The 21,965-nt window shown below is 52.9% G+C and overlaps 12 protein-coding genes across 12 annotated transcripts; 8 read left to right on the top strand and 4 right to left on the bottom strand.

Moving 5' to 3' along the window:
• Position 1: 1 nt before the first annotated feature.
• BJY04DRAFT_202158 (formate/nitrite transporter family protein) lies at positions 2 to 1,287 on the bottom strand. Its single transcript, XM_073713164.1, has 3 exons — positions 836 to 1,287; positions 669 to 789; positions 2 to 611 (listed from the first exon to the last, which is right to left on the bottom strand). The coding sequence occupies exons 1-3, from the start codon at positions 1,118 to 1,120 to the stop codon at positions 88 to 90; spliced, it is 930 nt and encodes a 309-aa protein (XP_073565229.1). The 5' UTR covers positions 1,121 to 1,287; the 3' UTR covers positions 2 to 87.
• Positions 1,288 to 2,467: 1,180 nt separating this feature from the next.
• BJY04DRAFT_164855 (bZIP transcription factor) lies at positions 2,468 to 4,044 on the top strand. Its single transcript, XM_073709104.1, has 3 exons — positions 2,468 to 2,639; positions 2,683 to 3,664; positions 3,711 to 4,044. The coding sequence occupies exons 1-3, from the start codon at positions 2,484 to 2,486 to the stop codon at positions 3,809 to 3,811; spliced, it is 1,239 nt and encodes a 412-aa protein (XP_073565230.1). The 5' UTR covers positions 2,468 to 2,483; the 3' UTR covers positions 3,812 to 4,044.
• BJY04DRAFT_164856 (uncharacterized protein) lies at positions 4,045 to 4,854 on the top strand. Its single transcript, XM_073709105.1, has one exon. The coding sequence runs from the start codon at positions 4,277 to 4,279 to the stop codon at positions 4,811 to 4,813; it is 537 nt and encodes a 178-aa protein (XP_073565231.1). The 5' UTR covers positions 4,045 to 4,276; the 3' UTR covers positions 4,814 to 4,854.
• A 305-nt stretch (positions 4,855 to 5,159) lies between these two features.
• On the bottom strand, positions 5,160 to 6,364 carry BJY04DRAFT_202165 (GPI anchored serine-threonine rich family protein). Its single transcript, XM_073713165.1, has one exon. The coding sequence runs from the start codon at positions 6,259 to 6,261 to the stop codon at positions 5,467 to 5,469; it is 795 nt and encodes a 264-aa protein (XP_073565232.1). The 5' UTR covers positions 6,262 to 6,364; the 3' UTR covers positions 5,160 to 5,466.
• Positions 6,365 to 7,622: 1,258 nt separating this feature from the next.
• On the top strand, positions 7,623 to 9,033 carry BJY04DRAFT_202167 (uncharacterized protein). The gene is made up of 2 exons (XM_073713166.1): positions 7,623 to 8,534; positions 8,605 to 9,033. The coding sequence occupies exons 1-2, from the start codon at positions 8,116 to 8,118 to the stop codon at positions 8,810 to 8,812; spliced, it is 627 nt and encodes a 208-aa protein (XP_073565233.1). The 5' UTR covers positions 7,623 to 8,115; the 3' UTR covers positions 8,813 to 9,033.
• A 135-nt stretch (positions 9,034 to 9,168) lies between these two features.
• BJY04DRAFT_232676 (putative florfenicol exporter) lies at positions 9,169 to 10,637 on the bottom strand (the record flags this gene model as incomplete). Its single annotated transcript, XM_073719789.1, has 1 exon — positions 9,169 to 10,637. Exon 1 carries the CDS (start codon positions 10,618 to 10,620, stop codon positions 9,169 to 9,171), a length of 1,452 nt encoding a protein of 483 aa, XP_073565234.1. The 5' UTR covers positions 10,621 to 10,637.
• A 300-nt stretch (positions 10,638 to 10,937) lies between these two features.
• Positions 10,938 to 12,099, top strand: BJY04DRAFT_164883 (alpha/beta fold hydrolase). The gene has a single exon (XM_073709106.1). The coding sequence runs from the start codon at positions 11,197 to 11,199 to the stop codon at positions 12,082 to 12,084; it is 888 nt and encodes a 295-aa protein (XP_073565235.1). The 5' UTR covers positions 10,938 to 11,196; the 3' UTR covers positions 12,085 to 12,099.
• Positions 12,100 to 12,689: 590 nt separating this feature from the next.
• Positions 12,690 to 13,430, top strand: BJY04DRAFT_224085 (uncharacterized protein; the record flags this gene model as incomplete). Its single annotated transcript, XM_073717857.1, has 2 exons — positions 12,690 to 12,709; positions 12,785 to 13,430. The coding sequence occupies 2 exons, from the start codon at positions 12,690 to 12,692 to the stop codon at positions 13,428 to 13,430; spliced, it is 666 nt and encodes a 221-aa protein (XP_073565236.1).
• A 178-nt stretch (positions 13,431 to 13,608) lies between these two features.
• Positions 13,609 to 14,560, bottom strand: BJY04DRAFT_202170 (NAD(P)-dependent oxidoreductase). The gene has a single exon (XM_073713167.1). It carries the CDS (start codon positions 14,536 to 14,538, stop codon positions 13,678 to 13,680), a length of 861 nt encoding a protein of 286 aa, XP_073565237.1. The 5' UTR covers positions 14,539 to 14,560; the 3' UTR covers positions 13,609 to 13,677.
• A 414-nt stretch (positions 14,561 to 14,974) lies between these two features.
• Positions 14,975 to 17,231, top strand: BJY04DRAFT_232680 (fungal specific transcription factor domain-containing protein; the record flags this gene model as incomplete). Its single annotated transcript, XM_073719790.1, has 5 exons — positions 14,975 to 15,076; positions 15,130 to 15,886; positions 15,937 to 16,369; positions 16,416 to 16,701; positions 16,758 to 17,231. The coding sequence occupies exons 1-5, from the start codon at positions 15,065 to 15,067 to the stop codon at positions 17,229 to 17,231; spliced, it is 1,962 nt and encodes a 653-aa protein (XP_073565238.1). The 5' UTR covers positions 14,975 to 15,064.
• A 601-nt stretch (positions 17,232 to 17,832) lies between these two features.
• BJY04DRAFT_224088 (uncharacterized protein) lies at positions 17,833 to 18,465 on the top strand (the record flags this gene model as incomplete). The annotated part of the gene is made up of 1 exon (XM_073717858.1): positions 17,833 to 18,465. One exon carries the CDS (start codon positions 17,833 to 17,835, stop codon positions 18,463 to 18,465), a length of 633 nt encoding a protein of 210 aa, XP_073565239.1.
• Positions 18,466 to 19,477: 1,012 nt separating this feature from the next.
• BJY04DRAFT_224089 (putative MFS lactose permease) lies at positions 19,478 to 21,561 on the top strand (the record flags this gene model as incomplete). The annotated part of the gene is made up of 6 exons (XM_073717859.1): positions 19,478 to 19,603; positions 19,723 to 19,936; positions 20,075 to 20,424; positions 20,521 to 20,743; positions 20,798 to 21,225; positions 21,298 to 21,561. 6 exons carry the CDS (start codon positions 19,478 to 19,480, stop codon positions 21,559 to 21,561), a joined length of 1,605 nt encoding a protein of 534 aa, XP_073565240.1.
• Between the last annotated feature and the right edge of the window lie 404 nt (positions 21,562 to 21,965).

The raw sequence follows: 21,965 nt of genomic DNA on the forward strand, positions 1-21,965 counted from the left end.
GGGAGGGATGATGCAGTGAGAGCATTAGTATTAGATAGTAGCTGGGTATAGGTATAGTAGGTTAGTCTATCACAATCCACTCGCGCATCAAGCAAGCTTCGAGTCAGTGGGTATGACACCCGCCGCAGAAGCCTCGACATCTTCCTTTCTTGGTGTCAGTGTTCCCTCCGTCCCCTCGTCCTTCACCCCCTTTCTATACCCGATCAGTGTAGCCGGGCTGTCCTGGAGAAGGTACATGTACCAGTAGTACGTGCCGACAAACAGCCCGCCGCCGACAATATTTCCCAACAGCGTTGGGATAATCCCTTTCCAGATATACAACCCCGCCGAAATCCCCGGGGCCTCGAGCCAAATCGCCATCGGGATGAACGTCATGTTCGCGACGACGTGGTCGAAACCGAGCGAAACGAAAGCATAGATGGGGAGCCAGATGCCGATAATCTTGGAAGCCATGTCGCGGCCTTGTAGAGCGAGAAAGCATGCGAGACAGACGAGCCAATTGCAGCCGATGCCGCGGAGGAAGATGTGATGGAAGTCCGGATTGACTTGTTTCTTGGTTGCGAAGGAGATGACGGCGGCTTTGAAGGGGTCGGCGGCGAAGACTTCTCCGTCTGGAGAAAGAGATGATTAGTATCAGCAGGCAATTGTTGGTCTAGGTGAATACATACAGCCAAAGATGATTGCAACCACGAAGAGTGACCCGGCCAGGTTACCCCAGAAGGTGATGAACCAGTGCAGGAGCATCTTGTACCATGATATTTGACGTTGAAGTGCAGCGACAGTAGTGAACTGCACAGGTCAGTACCAACCAGACAGGATTGAAGAAAAGACAAACCATAAACGACCCAGTACATAGATCAGCCCCAGTCAGGATGATAACCACCAACCCGTAAGGAAAGACCAAGGCGCTGATGGTGCGAAGCAACCCTGGGGCATTCTCCGAAAACCACGGACTGGCATTCGTGCTTAGGACCGTTCCACACGCAAGAGCGAGAATGGCACCAGCAGAGACGGAACTGAAGAAGATCTTGTCGAGGCGCATATTGCCCTTGACAGTGCCAGCGCGGCCAATGAACTCGGCCACCTCGGCCGCCGTGTAAGCATCGATTGAGGGAGCCATTGTCTTGTATTGTATTGTGAAGATTCGATGACCAAAAACCGATTGAGAGTGTAAGCCGAGCAGGGCGCCTTTAATAGCTGATGCTCTCGAACATCATACAGAGGCAGATTGACCAATCGGAGGGCAGAGCTCCCTTATCTGGATCGTCAATATAAAGTCGGAGACCATCACAGTTAATCCTTCAGCCGGGACCAATAAGATGAGATATAAAGACGGAAGCAAGTTCCAGCTGGGTCTCGTAGCATGACTCGAACAGGGTCTTATCATGGGTCCGCGGAGAAAGCAATCCCAAGACTAACTTAAAACTCACACGCTGATAAGGATTGCATGGCGTCGATCACGACAGACTCCAGAGTATGACTCTCAATATCCAATTCAGTACGAAACTATTGCAGAGATCACCGCCAGAGGATAAGTCTGAGTTGAAATATTGGTTGAATCACGACGATCTCTTTCTTTTGAGGCCTGTTACCTTTTTCCGCTTGCGCTATAGCCGCTGCTAAACGCTCCAACAAACCAAAGCTTGTTAACGAGAAGCTTTCTGCCGTGACCGATAGGCATGCCCAGGGATGCAGGAAGTGCTTGCTGTGAAGATGGCTGACGATTTGCGTGGTCACTGGACGCCACGAAGACAGGATCAAGATAAGCCAAAAAATCCCCAAGGAGTTGGTACGGCACCCACGGATCGGGACCATTATACATTTTCTGTTTTCAGAGCAGTACTGAGACCATGCAATAGATTTCTGGATCGGAAACATGGAACAACTACTCGGTAAATGCCCCTCCACCGGCCGCTTGATCTATCATTAAGCCCACACGAACACTGGTCGAGAGAGGGAATATGGGCATCAAACGACACGGCACGGCGTTTCCCAGACCTTGAAAGAAACTCCAGTTTCCCAGCAGTACGGACGATCCAGCGGGGGAGGAGACGACGGAGCACAGTCGCCCACATAGTCTGCTTCTCAAATTGAGCTCCTCACTTCATGCAGGGACTCGATAAACCCCTGTTATTGGTTGAACCTCCTTATCATGGGCCATCTGGTCAGCCTCCAGCTCGGTATCGAGATAAGCACTCTAGATAGTAGATCGATCAGTTCAATCCGGGCCCACAAGGAACCACCAGTAGATGCAGAGGTGACGATGCTTGCCAGCTTCTTCAGAACCATCGGTTGAGGTTCGTACTTGCAGTGCAATAGCTATACGGGCAGACTCTGATTGGTGGAAACCGCACGATAAGAGATCCTCGGATGATGACAATATCAGCAGCGAGCCGAGGATCATCATCCATCCATATATCCTTTCTTTCCCACTCGACTGAGTCGACTCGCCCTGATCTTCCGAAAAGCTCCACCGGCTCATCATGTCCGATAATAATCTGTCCCAAACTCTATCCGCCCGATGCTTTCTCCCAGATGGATACGCCGCCCGGGCCATCCCCACACCGGAAAAAGCCGATGGTGGCTCAAAGAGGCGCGGTCGCCCGAGGATTGCTGCTTCGGGTGATCCATCCCGAACTGTAAGTCATGCTCTGCTAGTAATTATGTGTACTAACTCTACAGGACCGACGCACTCAGGTTCGCTACGCCCAGCGGACGTACCGCCATAAGAAGGAAGCCATGTACCGAAACATGGAGCACCGCGTTGCCGATCTCGAGGAGAGTATGAGTCGCATCTCTCATTCGATCTCGGAATTCTATGAGATGGCCATCGACTCTGATCTGCACATCACACACCCTCAACTCTTCCAGCACCTCAGACACACAGTCACAGAGACCAACCGAGCAGCAGCCACAAACGACGACAGTCCACCGCGTCGCACCACTGAAAGCTCCACAAGAGCCAATGAAGATGACGTGACATCCTTCGGATACATGGTTGTCTCCCCCGCCGAAGCCGACAGAGAACGAGCTAAACCAAGCAGACCGAGCAAACGACGCCGTCTCCACGACCAGCCGGTCGCGACGACTCAAGAACTCCAACTCCAGATTGAACACCCCCTCCCGGGCATGTTAGCACAAACATACAGCTTCCAAGAAACAGACCCCACGCGCATGCTGAACCGGTTCTGCCTGGAATACATCTACCGTCTCTTCGCGGACCCCCGATCCAACCCACAGGAGTTCTACCGCGTCTTCCGGCTCGTGCCCTGCGTCAAGTGGAAAGACAAGATGGGCAAGTATCTGTTCTGCCTTGTTCGTTCTGGCTCCGGTGCGCGACTCGATATACCTGCTTTACCGTTCTATTGTATCGGAGGGGCAGGGACGCACTATCCAGAGACGCAAGACGGGAAGCCGGTATACCCTGAGAAGATGCGCCTCCCGAGACGGATATTAGGAAATGTACTAGGGTTACTGCCAGGCGAAGATATATCGATCTCACGGGACAAGCTGCTGGAGCTGGCTGGCCTAGACGGGGTGTGGATGGATTCTCGCGATGTCGTGGGCTATCTCACCGAGAAGGGGGTTCTCGACTCGAGTCGGAGTTTGTCGGTCGGAAACAGCAAACGCTCATTAACTCTAGACATCGAAGGGTTCTTTCATTGTAAGTGCCAGTGACAGCTACACATCCTTACCACTAACGTAGCCAGCCCTCCTCAGCTCCCTCGTCATCCTCGGCAGATCACCCGGTTTCCGCCTCTGCGACGTCGAAGCAGCATTCAACCGACATCTACAAGTTGCCTCCACATGAGTCTACAAATGACACAACCTTAGCAAAGTCCACCCTTTCAACCACATGATATTGATCATACATCCTACAATTCCATCCAACACAGCAACACACAATCCTCTCCAAACCATCACATCAAACATCCTTCTTCCCCCACTCTACTAAACGCCAATTCCCATCCCAACCCCTCTTCCCAATCCCCTTCTCATACGGCGCACCACGCACATAAGCCCGAAACCCATCCCTCCTCAGCACCCGAAACGCGTCCAACTCGTCCTTGCCTATCTGCACAGTCCACGCGGCTACAGCGCGATAAGCCACGCAGACAGCATCCCACAGAATCGCCGGAACGGCCATGAGCAGGGTTAGGAGGAACACCGCTGCGCATTGGTAATCTGGACTATCTGATCTTGATCTTAAGCTTGATCTTGATCTTGATCTTGGCCTTGATCCTGACCGTAGCATGCGGGCGTTAGTTCTTAGAGCATGATACTCGTGCTCATACCCGTACCCGTACCCGTACCGGTACCGGCCCCCCCCACCAAGCTCCTTGCTTTAGCCATCTTAAGTCTGAAAAATCGACCGGACACGATCGAGAATGGATTTGAGTGTCCAGATCATCGATTCAGGAACAGCACAGATATTCTTCTTGACGTTGGCGTTGAGACCCTCCCACATATACTCCCAGGCTCTATTATCTTCTTCTTCATCTTCTCGCTCTCGCTCTCGCTCTTGCTCTCGACCCGCTGCAGCCGCAGGCCTAGAGTCTACGGCCTCAGTGCGCTGGCTCTGATTCTGGGGTGGTCGGTTGTGGAAGTAGACTTGTACCTGGAGGGTAGAGAGGGTGCTCGTTGTGTTTGCGTTGTGGGGGGTGAGGTCGGAGGGAGGGTTAGGTTTGGAGTTGGAGTTGGAGATGATCGGGCGCGGGGCGCTGTATTGAATTTGGGGTGGTTAGTGTCGACTATGATCGTGGAGATGAGTGGAGAGAGAGAGAGAAGGGATTGGAGGGGGGATGAGGACTGACACTGGGGTAGGTTGTTGGAACCTGCAGGGTCGAGAAGGGACTGGGGCTGGGGCTGGCATTGGGAGTGTAGCTTTTGCTTTGCTACGCTTCGCTACTTGCAGGGTTGTCTTGCGGTGGTTGGAAGTGGTGAGAGGGGTTGGTTGGGGTCTTGGAGAATGTGATAGCGGAGTGTGTAAGTGATGAGCGAGCGAAGCTGATGTGGGAGGGAGGGAGGTCGAGGTTACGCAGCGCAGCGCAGCTCGGAAATGCAAATGACAAAAGATCGGAGGTTCACGTCTGAGTGGACGCGGGATTTCAGTCCTGGTGGTGGCGCAACTCAGTCGCGAGATGTTTAAATGCCTTACATATGCTGGTAGGAAACTCTGTTTTGAAATTAAGCTACGTTATGTTTGACCACGAAACGTAATGAGGGAGATAGCTCGGAGCAATGAGATACGAGGCAAGAGACCTCAGTATCATATATCAATTCCAGATACACCAGCATACAACAGCAACAACTCGATCATCCACACAAATCACCTCCAATACCCTCTCCACCGCAGTCCCCGACAACCCAGACCAAGACTCAAACCAACCTCCATCCTCTTCTAAATCCATCACACCTAACACAATCAGCAAGAGCCAGTAATGATCACCGACGAAAAATACATACCTAAACAGCCACACACTCCCCCTCAGCAGCCGGCACGGCAACCGTAGCGGTAACAGTGGTAACGAACACCAGCTCGCCGGCACTCACGCTGACCTCGACAGGCGCATCGGTCGGAACAGGCGGGTGATCCAGCGTCACAGGGTGGGAGTAGTCTGAGCACCAACCGATTGTTTTAGGGACAAGTCCTGGCTTCGTGGAGGAGGAGGTGATGGCGGGGGCGGGGGCAGTGGCAGTGGTAGTAGAAGCAGAGGCGGTGGGAGAAGCAGATGGGTGGCCGTGGCCATGTCCATGGCCATGACCATGACCGTGACCGTGGCTGTGGTGCGGGATGCTCGAACTAGAAGCGGTTGGGCTTACCGTGACATAGACGGTGGTAACCGCGGTGGAGGCCGCGCAGGTGGTTGGCGGGTGAGCGTCGACACAGTCAGCGCCGTCGAGAGACGGGGCGATGGTGAAGCGCTCGCCCTGGGCGTAGATGATGTAGACGTTTGTGCCGTTGATGGCGCTGATCTGGTAGCCGTATTCCGGGTTGGTGTCGCAGGGGATCTGCACGGTGTAGGAGCCGTCCTTTGTGGCGATGTCGGTGGCCAGAGGCACGTAGGAGGGCGGCCACGAGACGAAGTTCCAGAGGTACAGGCTGAAGACGGAGGGGTCGGTGTTGACGGTGTCCCAATTGACGGTGATGGAGGAACCGGCCGAGTAGGTTGAGTTGGCGGTGGGGTTGGTGATGCTGATGGCGGAGGCCAGCGAGTTCAGCAGGGTGGCGGAGATGGCGAAAGAAGTGAAGGAACGCATCTTGAGGGATAACCAGAAAAAAAGACTAAATGAGTGTAGGTATGATGTAAAGATAGCCAGAAATGAACGACTGGGGTAAGTTGGGATGATAGACAAGATCGGCGGTTTGAGAAGCAAGCTTGGTGGGTTTAAGAGTTTTATAAGAGCATCCAGGGGTTCATTTCCTCCGGAAATTACAGCAAGACATTCGCTGGGCTAATAATTTCGCCCCAGACCAAGTGGACCTTGTTGGGGTATCCCAGCGCCTAAGTGGCTAAACGCAGAGGACTAGGTTAATTATAGTCGGGAATCTATGGATGTGTCTTATCTTTCTAGATTGTCTCAATGATCAGGTCTGTGCGAGAGCTCTCCTATATTAACGTTAGGGCGAGCACCTAGAAAACTGGTCTCTTCAATCGCGAGACGCTTTCTTCTTAGCAGGCTCCACGGCCATTGCGCGACAAGTATCTCGTCCTTCCACCATTTCTTCGGTGTCTGGCACAGATGGATACCGCTACAGCTATCTAGAGACCATCCCTCCATGGCATCCGAAGCATTCGCCATCTCATCTCTGATTTCGTTTCGGTAGAATCCGTGTCCCTTTTGAACCTTTTGAAGTCTCAAAATAGCTTGATAACTACAGATATCAGAATGTCACTCACGGCCGTCATGTGCAGCCCTTTTCACGGTTACTTATTTGGAGACTAGTTTCAGCCTCACTGCGCGAAGACTAGAAGTCTAGCTTACCTCGTCGCATACGGACACCGCCACTCAATACGAGGGGTCTGTCTTTGAGTGAATTATTAGCCAACACTCTAGAGCTTTACTCAAACTTCTGTGAACAATCTTCCTGTAAACTGTGCCCTATTAAGTCACCGTTTAATGTCAAATACAAAGTCAGTGCGACCAGCCCTAAAAGGGCAATCTATTCAAAGCGGTTGACGAACAGCAAAGCCAGATGAGCAGGGTCAAAAGGCTATGGTAAAGTTCTGAGACTACGATCTGTCCATCTACAGTGCCCCTCCAACCCTGGTCTCGTCTTCTGGCCGGCGCTGGGGTGTCTTGGCTGCTTACCAGTAGCCTTGCTTATTCTCTACGAGCGACTTTCTCTGCAAAGCGGCAGTATTACCCTTGGCTGCGTCCACCCGACCATGAGAGCTCGGACCACGCGAGGTCAAACGAACAGCAAACACCTCTCCAAACCAATAATGCGATTAGCCACCTCCGAGTAAGATATTCCAGATGCACAATCCTCAGCCCGAATCGCACAATGCCTTTTACAGGCCACTCGATAGCCTCTAACAAGATCAACCACCATGCGGGGAATAATTGCATGAGGTTACTCACATTCGAGCGCTCCTAGCCAATCCGGTCAAATGACGACGGAATATATTGTAAGGGAGCTGTGCCCGCGATGCCTTGCTTCAGCTTGTCAGCGCATGGTTGGATGCGCAAGATGGTAGGTAGAAAGAGTAATTTCTACTATGCCATGCTGGATATTAGATTGGGTTGCTGCGATCGGCCGCATCTTTGATCAACTCTTGTGCAATTGGCTACCACAGCCGCACTTGGCAAGGCAGCTTACCGCATCATGGAGTGGTACGAAGGAATGTACGACGGAGTGCTCGACGTTTTAATCTTGGCTCGGGCGATCGTGGGTGCATCAGCGAATCAAACAACCGCTTTAACTAGAGTTCGAGTGAACAAAAAATGTTGTTCTGGTCAGGTACGAGGATTCGACTGCGTGACAGCTTTGCTATTTAAAGGCATCAACATCCATCCTTAGGCTTGTTCCTCTCATTTTCAACTTGTCTCGTTGTTTGCTTCTTCCACTGGATTCTATTCCATCAGCCTGAGAGCCAGTTTCGACTGATCATGGAGCACCCGAATGTTGATACTTCCTCTGAAATCTCTCAAACACCATTCTATACTCCCCATGAGTATGCCGGCTTGTCGTACATCAGAGACCACTATGGTCACTTCACCGTCCAAGGTCCTAGTTCAGCCAATAACATGGTGGATTCCACTGGAACAGGTGACGGCTGGTCCAACGCAACCACTCTTAATGCGACTTTTCCCACACAGGTCATGCTATCGACGTCAGAGCATCCAAATTCTTACCAGGCAAATCACCAACAAAGACACCCGTTCCCGACACCTCCCTGGCCCGGTGTGTTCACCATGTATAACGTGCCAGGGCAGGCCGGTCCAGATACAGGCGTCTCCCAGACCTCGTTCAAAGAGATCAATCCCACTCATGGCAGCATGAACATAAGGACAAGGGACAATAGACCGTATGCAGCACTCTTGATCTGCCCTCTCCCCTTTTTTCAGCACCCTATTAACATCCTCTACCTGCTTCAGTTCCTCACACCCTCGTGCATTCCGATGCCAGTGGAAAGGCTGCCACAGCACTACCATCTTCCACCGCGAAGCCGACATCATGCGCCATATAAGGTCGATCCATCTCGCCCCCGACGCCTATCCGTGCCTTGAGAATGGATGCAAGAGGTCTTTTGGTCGGAAGGATTATTTGCAGGAACATGTGAGGCGCTGCCATTCAAGCCATTGAACCTCCGACGTACTTTGGGATCTAACGACTGTCATGACCTTGTTTGAAGCCACGGTGCTCGTGGAGTATTTCGGGTTTTCATATATTTATTTGGTACTTTCTTTGGCTTTGCCATGGATATGAGCATTAGCTACTCCTTTTGAATGATCTTTCCAAAAGTCTTTCCAGTTCAATGACGACCTCCAGGATTCTAGTACCAGCATGACCCGAGATCCAAAGACACAGAACGCAGATAGCTATAGCTACGTGGATACAAAACTCGACAACAGTGGTTCAAAAACGAATAAACGACCGGCGCAGAACTCCCAACTATCATCACCACACATCAATGATCAGACAGCCCATTCCATCTAGCCCTACACCGACTCACCACCCTCCCTCTCCTTCCCCCTCCCCCTCTTCCTCTCCATCCAAGCCACAACCCCCAAACACCCAACCCCACACGCACAAAGCCCAGCAAGCACCGTCATCCACCACCCAAACCCAACCCCCCTCACCGCAACCGGCGAAACCACCGTCCCAACAGCCGCAAGAACATTCCTAACAAGATTCAAATCGGCCACCACACTCGCCCCATTCCCCTCACTCACATCCACCAAAAACGGCATGACCGTACTCGTCACCAACATCAGGCCCAACCCAAACAAGAACGCACCCACCAGCGGCGCAACCCACTGGACTCTCCTCTCCACCAGCCAGCCATAAACTAGCAGACCAAGCGGGACAAAGGGCGTTCCGAACCAGACGCTCTTGAGCCGGACAATTGGGTTAGAGGGGGAATTGGGGTGGGAGGTTTGGTAAGAGCGCAGAGCGGCGTCGCTGAGTCGTCCGCCGAGCAGACTGCCGATTGCGTAGCCGAGACAGTTGGAGATGTAGCAGAGGCCGATTTCGATGGCGGAGAAGTTGTAGGGGGGTGCTTGGTAGGCGTAGGGGAGGGTGGAGTTAAAGCAGTAGAGGCTAGCGAAGCAGATGCTGATGTAGGCGGTGCAGAGGGCGATAGAGGGGGTAAGGAGGAATTTGAGGTTGGGGAGGGGGGCGAGGAGGTCGCGTTTTATGCGGAGGAGCAGGCTACTTGTAGTGGAGGGGAGGGGCTGTGGTTGTGGTTGTGATTGTGGTGGTGCTGTTGCTGTTGCTGGCTCTTTTCTGACGAGGGTTTCAGGGAGAGAGAGGGCTGTCAGGAGGGCTACGCCGCCGGTGAAAATTGCCATGAAGTACATGTTTGCGCGCCAGCCGAGCCAGATCTCGAGGGCGCCGCCGATGATGGGGGCGACGAGAGGGCCGATGAGGGTGCCGAGGTAGAACCAGCCTAGGGCTGTGCCGCGCTCCGTTGGGATGAAGACGTCGCTGATGACGCCGGCGCCGACGCTCTGGGCTGAGGAGCAGCCGGCTGCCTCAATTAGGCGGAAGACTATGAGGAGTGGCATTGAGTTGGAGACGGCGCAGATGATGACTGCAATGGCTGAGAGGAAGAAGCTGATGAGGAGGATTGGGCGGCGGCCGTACTCCTGGCTCAGAGAACTCCACCATAGCGGTGCGATTGCGAGGCCGATCAGGAAGACGGTTGTGGTTAGGGCGACTTGGGTTTCAGTTGTGTGGAAGTGTTTGACGAGGGTGTTGAAGGAGGGGAAGAGGATTGTCGAGGCGAATGGTGCTGTGAACGCTGACAGGGTGACTAGTCCAACGATTGCATGTTTTTCGAGTCTGGTATGTGATATTGGATCGTTGCGTCGTTTCATCAGACAAACGTAGTCTAGCCATGTTTGGGACATGGTGAGAGGCAGTTCTTTGGTAGGAGTTAGTTCTGCCATGGTGCTGATCTCGTCGGAGGTTGAATCTCGCCTGGCCCCTACATTCCTAAGGATCCCTTTATACACTTTTGAGACCAGTTTATTCCTATCAAGTATCAGATCCTCACTACGTCAATGGCTTCCATACTCCAGAATAGGCCCGATCTCTCGGGATACCGGCATCTATAGTTCGTGATGTGAGGCTGACTAGACGCTAGAAGGTGCTGACGTGGGCTGCGCTAGGGCGCCACTGCGAACCGACAAGTCACAATAGAATGTCCCTGCCTAAATAATAGTGTAATCGTTGAAGAAGCTCGGGACTAACCGACGTGATTGCCCAAGGTCAGTCTATGCGGCATTTAGACACCTCAGATCAGCCCTAATCTCATCTCTTCGCGATTGTACTCTGGAGAAGCAGATCTTCACCAACCCAGTCGACGGATAACGGAACTATAACGTGAGCATGATGCCAATACGCTTGCAAAGCAGTTTGATGAACTATACCAGCTCCAAAATGCCAGAGTCCTGGATAAAAAATCTCACGAGCCAACCCTACAATCGGCAACCACCATCAGCAACAAACTTCAACAACTCACAATGCATTTCGTAAACTACATCCTTCCCGTCTGCGCAGCACTCGCAGGCTGCACAGCTGCCCTCCCTACTTTCACCCAACCCACAGCCTCCTACAAATGGCCCACCCAATTCGTGCGCACCCCCTCCGCCAACATCCAAGTCATCGTCGAAGGCTCCGGGCCCACAGTCGTAATCCTCCCCTCCTACGGCCGCGACGGCGGCGACGACTACAACCTCTCCAGCGCCGCCCTCGTTGACGCCGGCTTCCTTGTCCTCCGCCCCCAACCGCGGGGTACATTCTCATCCACCGGCCCAATGACAAACGTCACCCTCTCCGACCTCGCCGCAGACATCATCTCGGTAATCGACACCCTCGGCAGCGGGCGCGCAATCGTCATCGGCCACGCCTTCGGCACCTTCCTCACGAAAGTCATCGCCCTAGAATATCCCGAAAAGGTCCCGGCCATCGTCGTCGCCGCGCCAGGCGGGATAACCCTCCCACCGGAAATCGCAACTATGCCGTTCATCGCGGGGAACACGTCCCTCCCGCTCTCTACGCGGCTCTCGGCTCTGAAAACCGCGTTCTTCGCGCCAGGCCATAACCCCAGGATCTGGCTGGACGGGTGGTATCCGGACGGGTTGGCTATGGAGCATGGTGCTGTTGAAGCCTATGGTAGTCTGGAGGGGCATTGGGGTGGGGGGAACGAGACGCAGGTTCTGGAGGTTATTCCTGCGGATGATCCGTTCCAGCCGAGGGGTCAGTGGAATGTTACGGAGGGGTTGTATCCGGAGAGGGCGGAGAGCGTGGTTATCCAGGATGCGTCGCATGCGTTGTTTCCGGAGCAGGGGCCGGCGGTTGTTAGTGCGGTTTTGCCGTGGGTTGAGATGCAGAGTTCGAAGTTGCAATAAGCTAGATGCCGAGACTGTCGGGACTTGGGTTCGTGATGAACTCAGGTGATTATGATAATAGCAGATCTGGGTGAGGAGGGTTTTGGGTGGGTTTATATCTTCAGGTCTGTATGTTCTGGGTGTATCTATTGCTTTGGGGTGCTATTTGATGGTAATATGATAGGGATTGGTTGAACTATGGACAATGGAAATTCTTTACACACTAAGACCTACAACAAGCAGACATTAAACCACAACATGGGATAGTTCCCAAGGTGCTGCTTGACCATAATTAATATTCGGCTTGCTCGCATCTCTGCGAGGGTGCACTCGTAGTGTAATTCATTAAGAGGATTCTCTGACGTATAATGAGCTCAAGAGTTGATACAGTCGAGTCGCTATATGCTCGATTCAATCAGTCAAATGAGTCTAGAGGTCACGAAGTCAGGTACAAGAATGGTCAGGCAATGGCATGTCCCGTCCATCCACCTGGTGGCCACACTTGGTGGCCAGACCCCAAATCCAAACCTACTCTCAACCTTATTCTGGCTACGTTTATCATAAGTGAAGCTCGAGGCCACCTTACCAGCACTTCTTCATGACCCTCTACTGCATACGAACCCATCATGCCAGAAGAAACACTAAGGTCCGTGTCTACCCTTTTCTCCCATAAAAGCCACTAATCCCTACAAGACACCAACTAACAGCAATATATGTGCAGCGCCCTCGAAGCAACCCTCATCCTCCCACCCCCCTCCCTCCCCTCAACCCTCTACCAAATCCACCGCCTAACAACCATAACCACCGAAACCGGCCTCGCCGCCGCACAAAGCCTATACTCGCAAATCTCCTCCCTCCCCGCACACGGCCACCGTGCACGCCGCCTCCCCGTCCACCGAGCAACAATGCACTCGACAGCCCTTCAGAACCTGCACTCCGCGCGAGACGACTCTTTGCGGCTGTTATATACTATCATGAACAGCGCGAATACCCGTCTCAGGCTAGGCAACGCGGACATCGAGACTATGGAGACCTTTGCAAAGAAAGCGATGTATTTTGCGTGGCAGACGATATTCACTGTTCTGGGTATGGTGGATGATTTGATAAGCAAGGTGAAGTGGGGGGTTAGGGAGCTTAGATTGCTTAGAGAGGTGGCGGGGCGGCTTGTGCGGAGGGTCAAGGGGGTTGTGAGAGGGCATTTGGGGAGGATTAAGAGGGTTTTTGACAAGGCTGTGAGGGATTTTGAGGCAAGGTGTGGTGTAGATGTGGGAGTGGGAGTGGGATTGGGGGAGTTGAGGGTGGAGAGATCAGAGCTGAGGTCTCTTGCTCGGGAGCTGTGTCTTGGGACTGGTGGTCTGTCAGTGTAGATTTTGTCTTGTCTAATGAAGAATGGGATAGGATGTGATGAATTGTACGGCTTGCGATTCAGAATGCGAAAATATCAATTGCACAACCTGCGTTATGACTGTTGTCAGCCGAGTTGGCTCTATAGGATGCCTTTAGAACACTGCCTCTTACAGCAGGAAAGCGATTGCTGTTGAGCATGTGTCAACGGTGCGGAAATAGTAAACGTGATCTATCTGTGAGGAAATGGGATTCTGAATGTGTATGAAATTATCTGTTGTCTCCCACTGTTTTGACAATAGAAATCATATCCTCCTCTCCAAGCCCTGCCTCCATAGCCTCCTTATACAGCCTCCCACACACCTCCATCAACGGTGACCGCGTCTCTGCTGCAGCCGCCGCCGCCTCGATAAGCTGCGTACTATTGTAACAATCCTCCAACGAAGCTTGTGCCGACCAGTCATTGTTCCGAATCTTCGCAACTTTGAGTTTCGAATACGCCGAGGCCATCGGGCAGGCCTCGAGCACCTGCTCAAAGGCTTCAAGATCAAGACCCTGGGCGCGGGCCAGGTTGACGGATTCAGAAAGACCGACGGTAAGCGTAATAAGCAACGTATTGACTGCATACTTTGCTTTCAAGCCCGAGCCGATTGGACCACAGTAGACAGCGGATTTCGTAAGCGGCTTCACAAAAGGTCGAACGCGATCCGCGACGTCGCGATCTCCAGCCATGAGCCCGACAAGCTGGCCTTGCTCAGCAGGTACTTTGCTTCCACTGACAGGCATCTCGAGAAAGGTGCCTCCGGCGGCTTTAACCTTCCCGGAGAGAGACTTGTTGAATTCGACTCCGACGGAGCTTGTATTCACCAGTGTCTTGCCGCGGAGCGCGTGGTAGAATTCGGGGGTGAGAATCGAGTCGAAGGCGAGGGCATTGAAGAGCATGACGAATGTGACATCGGACTGGGTGACGACTTCTGCAGGGGAATCCGCGATCGCGATCAGGGGGGCGGTTTCTTTGAGGAGAGCATACTTTGACGGACTTCGATTCCACACAGTCAGTGGAAAGTGTCGACTGAGATTGCGCGCCATGGGCACCCCCATGACGCCCAGCCCTATGAAACCAAGACGCATAATGTGGTGATTTGGATTGACGACTGTCATGGTCTAAGAAGTTCTTGGGTCTTCTTCCTCAGGTTTTATTTTGTCTGTACGCCCTTCGCCGACATTTTGTGGAGCCGATGATAGCCGCCTTGCTGTTCCACTATGTGTAGGCCATCATGATGTTCGTATGCACACTCTCAGGATACAGTCCTGGTGCATTAGATATGACAGCATGCTCAGCGTACCTTGCAACCTTTGTGGTTCTTGTGATGTCGAAGTTGGACCGTCTAGTGGCTGCCGGGGATATGACGGAGTTACCGATTTAGGAAGGTGCATTCCGTCGGAGTAAGTCACGTGCAGCATGAGGCATTTCGGAGTAAATTCCGGCTCTACCTTGAGCCCATCGCAGCTCATTCCTAGATTATCCTCACCAATGAGTGCTATTTTGTAAATGTATAGGCGGAACGGGAAGCCCACGTCGTGTGAGCCATGTCGACTCTCTAAAGTGCGCTGTAACCATGCCACCCCCGTCTGTGGCCGATGCCAGACCAGGGGCATGGCAGACAGAGTACGCCCTTTACAATATCTATCATGTGTTGAAAGACCCTTGACAGAATCCAGTGCTTCTATCATCCCGCTCCGATGACACGAGCTACGACGAGATTTCGTCCTTTTCGTGGCCAGCAGCCGCCCCTACAGGACGACTTGCTCGATCAATCATCTCAGACAGGCAAGCAGAAAAAGCTCGATGAGGCTGAGCCACTGCCAGTCGCAAGCCCTTCTGGCTATTTGGGCAGCTTTAGTGCCCTTCGCTTATTACCGAGATTCTCGCCGGTTTCTACTACGCCAGCTCATGTTCGAAATGATCCCATGCTCCAGCTCAGCTCCGTCATGCAGACGCTGGAAAGCCTCCTAGAGTCAGCACGTCTGGAGCAAGTTTTGTCTGACTTTTTCGGCGGCGCACGGTATACTATCATTCCACGACCTCTGATCATGGTTCCATTCTCCAGCCTTCTTCGGGAGTTTCACCAAAGCCGCAATCGGAAGGCTTATTTTGAGCATACATCCGAGAGGATTCAAGCTAATCTTAATAGCAAGCTAGCATCTTTGTCCACACATGTGGCTCCGGTTCAGTTTTACAGATCTTTTACCGCGGAGAATGTTCGACTGGAGTATATTGCCCTGCTTTTCGCGATATCAGGGGTTGCCTCTCACTACAGTCAATCTCCAGCCCACGATGCTAAATTCGCCGCCGCAATGTACACTGCAAGTAAGGACTGTATCCAAATTTGTGAGGCTTTCAATCAGGTCAACGATCTATCCATTTGGGCACGTCTTATGAACGTTCTTCTGTCGTCATTCCTGTTTGGAGATGCAAGTGCGTGGCTGATCATCTACCCTTGGTGAAAGTGCTTATTCTTTTGGCAGGCAACAATCTGTACCACAGGTTCAGCGAGTTCGTCGCGGAACTCTTTATCATGGGCTTTCATCGACTCGAGTCATCTCCACCAGAAGTCCCGTTTTCCATACTTGAAACTCGAAAGAGGATTTTTGCATTCGCCGTCACTAGAGATAAAAGTCTCGCTACCTTCCTTGGAAGACCACCGCGGATTGGCAACGATTTTTGCGACAGGGCGATGCCACTCGACTTGGATGATGACGAGATTACCCTCCAGGGTAGCCAACTTCAGGCAGTTTTACAGGGTTCTGGCGATGGTGGATGGCGGGATATTATTGGGCGCGGGGAAATCATTCGACAATCAAGCTTTCTCCGGCTTCGCTATCAGCAGGCTGAGCTTCAAGAGAAGGTCCTATGCCTATCTTTGGGGAATAGGGGTCCTTCATTCTCCACAAAGCTCAGGTATGTCCAGGATACCCCAACACAACTATGCTGACGACCCTACTAGGGAATTATACAACACGTATCAAGCTGGGTGGGATGATATCCCATCCCAGTACCGGTATCAAACCAGCAGCTGGACGGCGTGGAGTCCGCAGCTCTGCGTCACACTATTGGTCATCCACCTTCAATATTTATACAGTGGTTTCCAGATCGAGCGGATGCTCCTTCAAGACGGCCAAGTGCCCATCGCGTGCCTGCTGGAGACATCCATGAAGCTGCTTTCCGGCGTGCTCGACTTTATCCAGCAACAGCACTCACGCCCCAAACACTACGAAGGATACGCGTGGCTAGTAAGTACAGATATCTGCATAGTATGCTAGACCGGCTCGGCTCATAATGTATCCAGTTCTCCTACTATGGACTCCCCGGTGCTGGCATTCTCGCAACAGAGCTCCACCAAAGCACCATCAGTGGAAAGCCCTTGCCAACCACGACACCCCGATCGCAGCTCATCCGCGACTTGAGCGTCCTTCTTGCATACTTTGAGCGAGAGAAGCTACCCGATCGACCGGACTTTCAGGTCTGTGTCCAGATAAGCAAGGTTATCGCCGCCATGCTGGATGACACCCTCAACCATTACCCTCAACCTCACCCTCAACCCCGGCACAGAACGAGGCCTAACCAGCCAGTGGGCCAGGCCTCGTCTGGCATCCTAGATACTGGCCAACAAGTGAACGACCACATCGACAGGTCCTACGACAACCCTACAAATGTCCTCTCTCTAGCTGAGCCAATGACCAGTCAAGATTTTCTAAGCTGGTTTGATGAGCTGATCTGGGATGATCCGTATCTGAATTTCGAGTCCGGCAGCCTGGGATGACGCACATGCAATTGACTGCTAATTACGCGTCAAAATACCCCTGCGTACTCTAGAAGTATATATTCCGTGCCCTAAGGCGTTGCAAGACTAGCATTGAGTCCTACATGAGCACAGAGCATCGAGGGAAACTGTTACTGTCAGGAGCTACCAGTTTAAAGATAAAGACTTATACCATATTTACTAGGACTTGATATGAGGAAGCAGGTACATCATCCTATTGAACATGTGCAAGAAGGTGCTGCTTCACTGCCTACTGCCTTACTGCCTTACTGCCTTGCTGCCTCATGCGCGACGCGGTCACGTTTCACTTCTCCACAAGCGGAAGCGGTGAGATCGGAGCATGTCCTCCGGGCGACTACCGCCCGATTCTGCCGATTTTCGCATGCGGAGAACCAGCGGAACAACTGGAGCTTCAAGCTGAGACAGATTTCCATCCAGCTCAATTCTCCTTCACTCATCTTCTCACACTCCTCTGTTCCCTTCGATTCGAGTCGCAACCTCTTCAAAACCACACAAATACGCAGAACACCCGGTCGCCTACGAAAATCCCCGCCCAATCCCTCACGGAGCGCTTCCCAGACGCCCTCCAAGTCCCAACACAATGCGCAGCCACGATGACTTCATGCACGACGTGCCCACCCCAACCACAGCGACAGGACCAAACCTCAACCGCGCACACTCCCCAGCCGAAACCGCCGACGAGCTCTCGCGCCGCAAAAAGACCCGCACCGTACACCCCTCGCGCTGCATCTGCCGGGACTGGATGATCGTGTCAGGAAACGTCCACTACGCGCGCGACAAGGCCTCCTTCACAACCTACACGCCGCTCAACGTGCTGCTGAAAAACAACATCTTCAACCCCTTTGACGAGATGCAGGTTGCTGGCGTTGGACGAGTGGAACTTCTTGTCCCTGCCGCGGCGGATGATGCCACCACGCTGAATACGCTTGTTCTCGAGGACGTGCTGCATATTCCTGAGGCGGTGTGTAATGGGTTTAACCCGTTGCTTGTCGGAAGTAGTATGTCTTGTGGGTTGGGGTGTTGGGAGGGGAGGGATCGCGGTGGGCGGGCGATGTGGTTTGGGTTGCCGTTTGCGGGGATGGGGAGGTTGGTGCTTGCGACGGGGATGGGGGAGGGGGAGGGGGAGTCGGAGTTGATTGAGGGGAGGCAGTATACGTTGAGTTTGTATGTTAGTCCCGAGGAGAAGGGGGTGATTATGGCTGGGGGGAGGTGAATGTGGTTTGCTATGCTATGTATACTACGATGTATGATATTGGGTTTGGTTTGGTTTGGAGTTAGGGCTCGGCTGGTTAAAAGCTGAGGTAGATAGCAATGTGAAGTGATCTCATCCTGTTTTATTTCTGATTGATGGCTACGGCACCAGCGGCCAGCCTCGTCTTCTAACCAAACTAGTCCAGTAACCCGACGCACAGATGCACTGTCACAGCTGTGCAGGAATAGCGATACAAACTAAGCCCCTTAGCGCCTTCGCAATCTCCACGAGTGGACGGGATAAGCTAGACCATGCCTCACCACGCCAAAGAAGGCATCTATCGACACTCCCCCATCCTCCCCTCCACACTTGACATGTGTCGCGTGGCACCCCAGATTATCAGCGGCTGCAGCCGTGACAGTGACAGCATTCGGCAGACATGATCAAGAATGAACAGCCCGATTCTCGCACTTCGTGTAGTTGCGCTACAGCTAGTTTACGCTCCCCTGCATGTGGCTTCCCACTACGCAAATAAACTCCAGCCTTACCCATTTCGCGACGGAGATGCTTAGCTGCGCCCTCGAGTTGCCTGATACGCCACGCAGCATGCAGGCAGGCACCCGCGCTGCAAGCCAGCTGCACTCGGGACCAACTTCCAGAACGTCGCTAGACTCGATGGATGACTGGATTGAAACCCTGAAACCCAACCCTCCCTGCTCCATCCTCCGTCCCCGTCTCCAGGATCAGGATCAAGATGACAAGGAGGAATCCGATCCTGGCCTGCCCTAGTCCCTGTTATTCTCCTTGTCACGTTTGGAATCGAATCTGAGACCCCGCAGTCTCGCGAATGGCAAACCCTTTCGCCTGTAGTTATTCCAGCCCTTTCAGCCGTGCTTGCATCTAATTTCCCTCATTTACCCTATATATCCGGCCCTCGCTTCTTCTCATCTCAATCCCCCCTCCTGTTCTTCCCAGCGTTGATCCCAATCTCTACGCACCCGGCAGTAGAGCAGAGACCTGTACAACCGCTGCAATGCAGCAATTCGAAACCACCATCTCCAGCGACGCCGACAAGCGCGTCTTCGGCGTCAACAATGCAGCCCTCCACATCGCGACCCTACGCGCGAAGCCAAGGCTGTTGAGTCGGAGTATGGTTAAGGTAGGTCTACCTTTTCCACCTCATACCGGTCCATATCCTACACTCAGCACCCACCCACCTACTCAACCAAGCATAACCATAACCACAGCCTCATCTAACGAACATTGATAAACGGACAGCTCTACTACGTCATCGCCGTCGCGATGCTCAACTCCTGCATAAACGGCTACGACGGCTCCCTCATGGGCTCGATAAACAGCTACCGGCAATACAGGGAGTATTTCGGATTCGATCCGGAAGCCGGGACGCCAACAACGGGGATCGTGTACGCGATCTACACGATCGGGAATATCGTGGGCAGTTTCTTCGCGGGGCCGTTTACCGATTGGCGGGGTGGGTGTTTTCTTTCTTTCTCTCTCTCATTCTCATTCCAGTTGTTTTATTTTTATGTCTTGGCTTGATTCAGATTCAAGATCAGGGCTACCGAAACTGGGATACTGCAGGCAGCTAACTCTTAACACCAACGTCTAGGCCGACGAGTCGGCATGGCCCTCGGCGCCCTGTGGATTATAATCGGCACCGTCGTGCAAGCAACATGCCACAACCTGGGCGGGTTCATGGCGGGGCGATTCCTGCTGGGTTTCGGGGTCGCGACGAGCGCGACTGCGGGGCCGGCATATGTGTCTGAGATGGCGCACCCGGCGTATCGGGGCGCGATGACAGGACTATACAACGTGATGTGGTTTGCCGGGGGGATCCCGGGGACGTTTATCCCCTGGCGCACGAGCTTCATTGCAGGGACGCAGAGCTGGCGGATTCCGGTGTGGCTGCAGATGGTGTTTTCGGGGTTGGTGCTGGGGTTGTGTTTTACTATTCCGGAGGTGGGATAACTCTTCCTTTCTCTTTTCCTTTGTGTCTGTTTGATTGTTGAAGTGAAAGTGGAGGGTTGCTGATCCTTGGGTGTTTGGCTTGTGTAGAGTCCTCGATGGCTTATCTCGTGCGACAGACACGAAGCGGCGATCCGGGTGTTGGCCGAATACCACGGCGAGGGAGACAGGAACTCACCGATCGTGCAGCTCGAGTACCGCGAGATGGTCGAAGATATCTCGAACGTGGGCTCGGATAAACGGTGGTGGGATTACCGGGAGCTGTTCAACAGCCGGGAAGTGCGGTATCGGTCTATGCTTGTTGTTTTTATGGGTGCGTATCCTCTCCCCCGTTTCCAGACAGACAGTGCAAGACTAATAATTGCAGCCTTCTTCGGCCAATGGTCCGGCAACGGCCCTGTCTCCTACTACTACCCGCAAATGCTCTCCGGCGCCGGGATCTCCTCCAACAACACGCAGCTCCTGCTGCAGGGCCTGCAGAACGTCGTGCAATTCAGCGGGGCTGTGTTCGGCGCTTTGATCACAGACCGGGTAGGGCGAAGGGTACAGCTGCTAACCTCGACATCGATAATGGTGTTGTTGTTCGTGATCATCACAAGCTTGAATGCAACCAACGTCGTTGAAAATGATGGCGGGCATGTCGTCGCGAAAAGCGGCGTCACGGCGCGCGCGCAGATCGCAATGATATTCATCTTCGGGTTTGTGTATTCTGCCGGCTGGACGCCGAATCAGGCGATGTATCCGGTTGAGTGTTTGCGGTATGAGAGTCGGGCGAAGGGGATGGGGATGAACAATGTATGCATTACCCTGATCAACCCTGTCCAGTCCTGTTTCAGACATGCAATGCTAACAATGTGTGATGGGTAGTTCTTCATCAACATCGCCTCTTTCTATAATACCTTTGCTACGGGCATTGCGTTCACGCATGCGCGGTGGAAGTACTATTTGCTGTTTATCTTCTGGGATACGCTTGAGGTTGCGGTGATTTATTTCTTGTTTGTCGAGACGAGTAAGCGGACGCTGGAGGAGTTGACAGTGATCTTTCAGCAGCCGAATCCGGTCACGGCGAGTCTGGATAAGGAGGAGATTTTTGTGAGTGGGGATGAGATTGTTGAGGTTCGGCGGTGGTAGACTTTGTTTGAGCACTCGTATGGCTCTTGCTCTTGCTATCCCCAAGAATCGAGGATATAAGGGCTTAGATCAATCCGTTTGCGCTACATAAACACTATCGTGAAGTAAATGAATATCCAAGAGACTTAAAGAATGCTCTAGACAAAGATGAGAGGAAGGGCCGGGGGGCTATTCCGTTCAACCCGGCTTTTGTCTCCAGTCACTCTTTCCTTCCTGGTGCCCTTTGCCCAGTTGCCCATGCCTGCTGCCTTCCCAGTTCCTTGGTCGCTTCAACTTGCTCAATTGCTAACCGGATTTTGTCGTTCGGATGCTCTCTTTCGACTTCTGCTGCGGATTTAGATATGAGCTCTTGTCCCGCATCAACACCTGCTCCGGCTAGCAAAAGGCGCTCTACCATATCAGCG

This window comes from Aspergillus karnatakaensis (assembly GCF_047715665.1).
Source record: "Aspergillus karnatakaensis strain CBS 102800 unplaced genomic scaffold BJY04scaffold_83, whole genome shotgun sequence".
In the NCBI taxonomy this organism is placed as follows: domain Eukaryota; kingdom Fungi; phylum Ascomycota; class Eurotiomycetes; order Eurotiales; family Aspergillaceae; genus Aspergillus; species Aspergillus karnatakaensis.